Consider the following 7,685-nt stretch of genomic DNA (forward strand, 5'->3'; position numbering starts at 1 on the left):
ACTTCAAGAAAGTGTCCTTCACGATCTGGGTAACTACTAATTTTTTTTTTTAATTTTGTATACCCTTTATATTTAATGATATAAAAATAAAATTCATTTAATTTACATATAATATCTTATAACTCTTGAATTGTATGATTAAAATTAACTGATACTAATTAACTCTTAATAAATCTTGTTCATCATTGTATAATATAATTCAATTCAAATTGATCTATCTAATTTTGTTTCAAGTAGTAATTCATTAATTTTTTTTTTCATCTACCTAAATCAAATTTCTTCCAGGAGTTGGGAAGCCCCTTTTAATTTTTACCTTTTCACTAATATGGCTGAGGTACATAACACGAAAAAAACAACATAATTCAAAGTATCCCATCATCAACGGGATGCTTTAAATAGTGTTTTAAAAGAAAAAAAGATAGGGATCAGGATAAGTGTAGACTCAACATTAATGCAATATGGATACCCATGAGTTTCCATCAAACTCATTAGTTTTTATAACACATTGATTAATAGATAATTAACCGATAACTCGTTAGTGCTGTCTTTAGTCATATAGTAGAAAAATAACAAATGTCTTTGTATATGCTTACAGTCATTAGTGTAATATAATTAAATCTTCGTGATACAATTTTTTTTTCGATTACTCAACATTTTATAATTCAAGTAAAAATTAAAAGCAGAAATGATGGTTGCACAAAGTCTTAAAAAAACAATCTATCAATAATCAAATGTAGATTCATTTGGAAATGGCTGAAATTGTATCATCCAACACCTTTCCAAACTTATATAAATTGTTGAACATAACTTATACAATTCCTATTAGCAGTGCTATTTGTAAAAAAGCATTCTCTTCTATGCTGCGGGAATAAAAATGACTACATTCAACAATGTCACAAAACTGTTTTTAAAATTTAGCATTATTAAGCATACAAAGAGAATTAATTTAAGTTTATAAATTAAATGTATTATGAGCAATAAAAATAACTAATTATGTACATTTATAATCAAAATAATAAATGTTTATAATATATTAATCCTAAGAGAAAATTATTTTACCAATGGCCAAGTATAAATATATTCATTTGTATATGAGTCAAAAATGTGTTAATTAATTATTAATAATTAGATTTAGTACAACGTATAAAATATAAAATATAAATATTCTTATAAAGTTTTATATTAATCTGTACAAAAAAACAAATATAAAATTTGAAGTATTATTTTTACATCAAAATATGAATGATATTTTTCACTTTTTAACTCAATAGTTGATGCTGCTAGGCAAATGGCTTTGTAGCTTGGCATTTAAAAATGTAGCCTTACACTGCGTACATGTTAATAGAACAAATATATTTAATATACAAGTATAGAAAAATAAAATAATATTTCTTATTCTATCATTTGCCTTGTTAAAGTTGTAGGCCAGTCTGGAACATAGCTTTCATTAATATAATTTTCTCTGGTTTGTGAAAGTATGTTTAAATTATTTGTACAACCAAATATTGATCCTTTAAAAAAAAGAATAAAAACAAGTTAATTTATTATAAAATAAGAGAACAACTATCAAATATGTACCTCCAAGCCATGCAATATAATTTTCAGAAGCAGGTGGTATGTGAAACTTGAAATTTTTAATTTTTAAATTTTTATAATTGGGTGATTTCAGCTTTTCTAATAATTCTTCTTTTAATCTTGCCATAAAACCTTTAGCCATTACTGTTCCACCCATAAGAACAATATTTTCAGCAAGCTTTAAACGTGTATCCACATTACTCTGAAGACAAAATAATTACATTAATAAAATACTAATACTTAGATTAAAATATGATTAACTAACATTAACTATGGCCTCAAGTATCATAGTAGTTATGGACATATTATCAATGTTTTCTTCAAACAATACATCATAAGCTGTTTCCCTAATATCTCCAGGTATTTGTATAGATCTCTCTCCGTTTATATGATATTCAACACTTGTAGTTTTTGGTTCAACAGTGTTACCCGACTCTAGAATTTTGCTACGTTTCAAAGTGGTAACAAAACAGGTTCTTGCTGGACAAACATAAAAACAATTAATTTAAAAAAAAAAAAGAAAAAAAAATGTAAGCTATATAATTACATTTTATATCTTCAGCAATACTGTCTATTGATTCATCTGGAGATAATTGACCTATATTAATACGAGTTTTAATTATATTCTCCACAGCTTCTCCAGCCAATGGCATTGTTTGCCACAATCTAAGAACAGGTACTCCTTCACAAACAGGTATAAGAATAGCTTCTTTATATCCTACATCAAATACCAGTGCTGTAGAAATACCAAGTGTGAATAAGGAAGCACAATGAGATGGTACAAAACACAAAGATGCAACCTATATAATAACATTATTTTTAATCAAACTATTTTATTTTGGTAAATTATAAAATCTTACTTCATATGTTATGAACAAAACCTTTGCTAGTATTTCTTTAAACTTTGTTGGTGATAATAATGATTCAACGATTATTACTTTTTTATCCTTAGGAGCAATAAGAGCATGTCTGGAAATAAAGTTATTTTTGACAATGGACATTAATCTTAATATGACAAATATACATTACTTGTAAAATAATATATGAATGAAATTTGTTAGAGCTAAAGTAAGATTTTGTGCATCTTTACATTTATATATGTCAGGGATAGGTATTCCGTCAATTTCACAACAAGTTCGTATTATACATCTAGGTGAATGTTCAGTTGCAAATCCAAATCTAAAAAAATAAAATTAATATATTTATCTTTAATCTCAAAATTGATCTTCTGAGCACAGGTCACTAGTAAAAATTGGAGGAATGTGGCCCACCAAAAACTATCTTAATATGGTGTAAACATATCTAATATTATGATTCACTTGTTTATTTATACACAAATTTTTTAAACAAGTCTTCACTATTATTCCATTATTAAAAAATCTTTTTAATATTATGTTTTGATGCAAACAAGTGTAATTTAATATAACAATTTATCGATGGAAATATTTCATATTCAAGTGTAATGCTGAAAGATATTCTCTCAAACTTGCTTATAAGTAATATGTTAAGATCAATATAACAATGTGAAGGTTTTATTGATTTATTAATATTATGTTCAAAGCCAGATTTTACACAAGATTAATTATTATTTATTTCAGTATGGACATTTTTTCACTCATCAAGATAAGTATGAAGACAAGGTAACGGATATAAAATTAGTTCACTTACTTTGTGTACTTAGTGCCAATATCGATAACAATACATTGTTTTTCGGGTAAGAAATCCGAATCGAGTTTCATTATTTGGCCAGTGACGACAAGACTAGTATTTATTAATGATGGTAACTTAGCAACTTTACAAAAATTGAATTAAGAGTTTAATGCACAGCGAATAGTTCTCTTAATCCTAGCAAATGAAATCACATAATAGGTCTTATCACACTCACACCAATTCAATGTGGTTCCTTATCAATAAAAATTATGTATTTGCGTTGATCATTTACATAAAAATAATAAATTTATTTTTCACAGATCGGGGATTTCGGATACGTATTATATTATTTTTCAGATGCCACTGATGACATCTAAGTATTTGATACGGTTATTTTTAATTAAATTGATAAAAAATCAACGTGATAACGAATATCAAACAAAAAATAACGTTCCCCTTCAAATCAAATAAACCGGAAGATAATGTTTGAAAGCTTACAAGTTAACTGTAATCATAAACATAATATGTGCCAGTTATAATTTATCTTGCGCGGTCTCTCCGACAATACATGTTGATATATATTTAACACCGCAACCGTGAAAATATAATACTGATATTTCGTCGTTCCTGAAACCTAAGAATTACGATTTTCGTGACCGATGTGTAAATATTTCATAATGTTCTCCGTTGTTCGTTGAATTATTTGGTAAACCTTTATTATAATTGTTCGTGTATCAACACTTTAACACGTTATCGCGGTACGTATTGATAACGGCGTGCGGATCAACAGCGTGGCCATGGTCACGGGATCAACAAAATCGTGGCGCTCGGTTGGCGACAATGGGTCTCGCGTGCCGGCACGCAAGCAACCGCGGCGCGGTGAGGGCGACTCGTGAAGCTATCACATCGTCAGCCGCTCTCCCGTGTCCCGTCCGTTTTTTACTGTTATTTACGGCGAGGAAAAAAAAAAAATTAAAAAAAAACTACGCGCCGGCCACGTCATTCCGCCGCCGCGTTATCTCGACCCGTTCATTCGTTCGCCGTACAACCGTTGTGTTCTCGCGCCCCGTCCCGTTCCGTTTCCGATCGTCTTGGCCGTGCGGTCGATTGTTTTCTTCCGCCCCAGGCCGTCCGCGGCACTCGAGTCCCGTCCACCCTCATCCTCCCCACACGTGGCGTCCACCGTCACATCATCCGGCACCCGTCTCGAGGCCTAGACGTCCACCGGTGGTCCCTTCATGCCGTCTTGACGAACGGCACACGCGCACACAGACACCTATCCAGTCACGACCTAGCGCAGACGTACTCGTTATCGGCGGCGGCAGTGGAACTCGGACCGTGACGACGACATGAACATATTTAGACTGTGCGGCGACTTGTCGCATCTGCTGGCCATCCTTTTGCTGCTGTTCAAGATATGGAAAACCCGGTCTTGCGCTGGTAACTAATTTCGTAATTTTGTGGTCGCGACGCGTTACCGATCGCCGACGTGTTCCATTTTCGCTTTTAGCAGGCAGTGGTTGAATAAAAGAATGTACTCGTGTTTACCAATTGAACCGCCCCATCCGAAAACGTAAAGAATGTGGTCGGTTATTATCTCGCATTTTTTCCTCTCCTGGGTCCACGGCACCCGCGACAACCGGGCATCACAATCTTGGCCCACGGTTGTTGCTGCCATCGACCGACAGTAATGACCGACCGTCTGTAAGACCCCGAGGGATGGCACGAACGAGTTTTGCGTGTTGTCTTCGATAGTCTTTTTACAAAATATTTGTGTTCACCCTAAGAATATCCTTTTTGTTTGCATTTAATTATTAATTATTTTCCCTTTGATTAAATCTAAATTCTAAAAACTTTAAACATTAAAATTATTGTTTTTCTTTCTTTTTAATATCATATAAGATAGATGATTAATGGTTTTTATTTTTTTTTTCGGTTTGATTTAAATATTTAATTAGTGTCATTAATATTAGATTCAATTAGAATGATAATCTTTGAAATATTTATACGAGGTACACACCTTCATTTTTAATGCTTGTGTTTTAATAATTATTCCAAACCTTTTGTTCCAGTTTGGTAAATCCATTTGATTTAAAATAACTACTTAAATCTTTTAAGTATTATGAAATTCTATCCCAATACAAATTTTGAAAGTATGAAAGTTAACAGTTTTCCCTTAATTATCTGTGTTCATTTTTTTTTTTTTAAGTTGTGTACAGTCAAATTGAGAATAACTTAATTACTTTTAATTTTAATTTATTTTAAAAACATGGATATTTTCATCTCCCCATATAGATATGCCGTCACCACTCAATTGTATATGTAGCGTCATTTAGCTGCATTCAGTTATATTTCAACAAATATGATATAAATTATAAATATAGTTCTATATTTTAAGAAATGTAAAAAAATAACTATGAATACATTTATTATTTTTAGGTATTTCAGGAAAAACTCAATTACTTTTTACAATTGTTTATACTGCAAGATATCTAGATTTGTTTACAAGTTTTGTATCTGTGTATAACAGTGTTATGAAAATTGTGTTTCTAACTGCTTCATATGGAACATTATACCTAATGTTCTACAAATTCAAGCCAACATATGACCACAATCATGATAGTTTTAGGTATTTATGAAATATTAATTTATTTTTTATATTTATTATGTTTGAAAAACTTTTTTATTTTTAGAATCCTGTACTTAATTGTACCAGCCTTGGTGTTATCATTTATAATTGTACATGTTTACACTGTGATGGAGGTAAGTTTTGAAATATAAGAATTTTTTTATGTAGTATACATAAATTACAAAAAATATTTTGAATTTTAGATTTTGTGGACATTTAGTATTTATTTGGAAGCAGTTGCGATCATGCCACAATTGTTTATGGTGTCTCGAACAGGCGAAGCAGAAACTATAACTTCCCACTATTTGTTTGCTTTAGGCTCATACAGAGCACTTTATATATTAAATTGGATCTATCGTTATTACACTGAGGATTTCCTTGATTGGATTACAATTATGGCTGGAATTGTACAAACCATCTTATACTGCGATTTCTTTTATCTCTATATAACCAAAGGTACATAGTGAACATTTACACTCATAATTATTTAAAACTTACACATTATAATTATTGTTTTTAAATGTTCTAGTGTTAAAAGGAAAACGATTGTCATTACCCGTCTAATCGCAAAATAAAGACCTCAGACCACAGTGTTATTATGAAACAGACTATTGTATGATTTTACATATTTTTTCATGTTTCTTGAGTTTTATTTTTGTATATAAATCAATAGTTTACACCCATGGATATTACTATGCGTTATTGGATATCATATGAATCAGAGTATAAAATATATTTTGTTTTGATTCCTAAGATACATGGAATAATTATACTGAATTACTATCAATTATGATAGTCATTTTTCTGTTTTTTTCTTTATAGCACAATATTTTCAATATAATATATATGTATATTGTAAATATATTTATTTTTAACTAATTTATATTTTTTTTTAGTCATGCTTGGTCAAATAAATTTCCATTTTATTATTTATTTGAGTGTTTCATGGAATTAAATTGTATTAACAATTTATTCGTTCTGTGAAATGGGTTAATAATTCGTTTATTTACTAAATGAATTCCATTTTTAATTTATTATTATTATAATGTTATTAAAATTATAAAGTTTTATTAACTATATTTATTTCCTCAAACTGTTAATAATTGTTAATGTAAATTATTGAATTTATTAAAATTAATTTTGAAATATTTGTAATATGTTATTTTTCCAAAGATGTTAATAGATAATATTTATACAGTAGAACTTAAAATATTCAATACAAATATTTGGATATTTTCTGTGCATACTAAATAAACTTAAAATAATTATTTTAATAATATTTATAGATTATTGGTAAACTATTCTATTGAGTAATTAAGATTTTACTGTTTGTTTAATAATTAAAATAATTACATAAGAATATATTTTTTCCACCAAATATAATTTGTAAAATTTAAAGATATTTTACTTATTTATGTATGCTGTATAGAAAAACAATGTATTGATGAAATCAGATTTCTAGTTTTTAATCTTGATTAAATTTGGTCCTATATTTTTCTTATATTGAAATCTAAAGTATTTTTATTTCCGTTAATTGAATTACGAATTTTTAAACATAATTAATTTATCATTAATTATAATCGCCAGTGTAAATATTTGATAAAAATAGATGATGACCAATATTAGTTTAGCAAAAATGTTATAAATTTATTTTATTATGAACTATTGATAATAATCAATGATATAAACCAATTGGCGATCTTTTAATTACTTATGTATAAGTGTTGTAACTATTTGGTCTTTCGTAAAGAAGATTCACAGTTGATTTCCGAAAATTGTTACATGTATGAGAAGGTATTATACGTACACGTAGCGTAATAATGTTCAAAAA

At 28.8% G+C, this 7,685-nt stretch overlaps 2 protein-coding genes across 2 annotated transcripts; one reads left to right on the plus strand and one right to left on the minus strand.

Annotated features, from left to right (window-relative positions):
- Positions 1 to 1,190: 1,190 nt before the first annotated feature.
- LOC112692544 (actin-related protein 10) lies at positions 1,191 to 3,988 on the minus strand. The gene is made up of 8 exons (XM_025567240.1): positions 3,724 to 3,988; positions 3,244 to 3,420; positions 2,605 to 2,754; positions 2,436 to 2,544; positions 2,123 to 2,375; positions 1,841 to 2,055; positions 1,579 to 1,777; positions 1,191 to 1,511 (listed from the first exon to the last, which is right to left on the minus strand). Exons 2-8 carry the CDS (start codon positions 3,312 to 3,314, stop codon positions 1,393 to 1,395), a joined length of 1,116 nt encoding a protein of 371 aa, XP_025423025.1. The 5' UTR covers positions 3,315 to 3,420; positions 3,724 to 3,988; the 3' UTR covers positions 1,191 to 1,392.
- A 159-nt stretch (positions 3,989 to 4,147) lies between these two features.
- LOC112692545 (ER lumen protein-retaining receptor) lies at positions 4,148 to 6,644 on the plus strand. Its single transcript, XM_025567242.1, has 5 exons — positions 4,148 to 4,665; positions 5,665 to 5,854; positions 5,919 to 5,988; positions 6,058 to 6,310; positions 6,384 to 6,644. Exons 1-5 carry the CDS (start codon positions 4,575 to 4,577, stop codon positions 6,416 to 6,418), a joined length of 639 nt encoding a protein of 212 aa, XP_025423027.1. The 5' UTR covers positions 4,148 to 4,574; the 3' UTR covers positions 6,419 to 6,644.
- Positions 6,645 to 7,685: the final 1,041 nt, after the last annotated feature.

The sequence above is a fragment of the Sipha flava genome, unplaced genomic scaffold (genome assembly GCF_003268045.1).
Source record: "Sipha flava isolate LNK unplaced genomic scaffold, YSA_version1 74_pilon_pilon, whole genome shotgun sequence".
NCBI classification, from domain to species: domain Eukaryota; kingdom Metazoa; phylum Arthropoda; class Insecta; order Hemiptera; family Aphididae; genus Sipha; species Sipha flava.

What these genes read in the sequence shown, in the direction of transcription:
- LOC112692544 (XM_025567240.1), bottom strand. Translation starts at nt 3,314, where the DNA reads ATGAAACTCGATTCGGATTTCTTACCCGAAAAACAATGTATTGTTATC. An exon ending in TTTTGTTCATAACATATGAA is followed by an intron (nt 2,376 to 2,435) that starts GTAAGATTTTAT and finishes GTTATTATATAG; the next exon opens with GTTGCATCTTTGTGTTTTGT. An exon ending in TACTTGAGGCCATAGTTAAT is followed by an intron (nt 1,778 to 1,840) that starts GTTAGTTAATCA and finishes TTTTGTCTTCAG; the next exon opens with AGTAATGTGGATACACGTTT.
- LOC112692545 (XM_025567242.1), top strand. Translation starts at nt 4,575, where the DNA reads ATGAACATATTTAGACTGTGCGGCGACTTGTCGCATCTGCTGGCCATC. An exon ending in GAAAACCCGGTCTTGCGCTG is followed by an intron (nt 4,666 to 5,664) that starts GTAACTAATTTC and finishes TATTATTTTTAG; the next exon opens with GTATTTCAGGAAAAACTCAA. An exon ending in CACAATCATGATAGTTTTAG is followed by an intron (nt 5,855 to 5,918) that starts GTATTTATGAAA and finishes TTTTATTTTTAG; the next exon opens with AATCCTGTACTTAATTGTAC.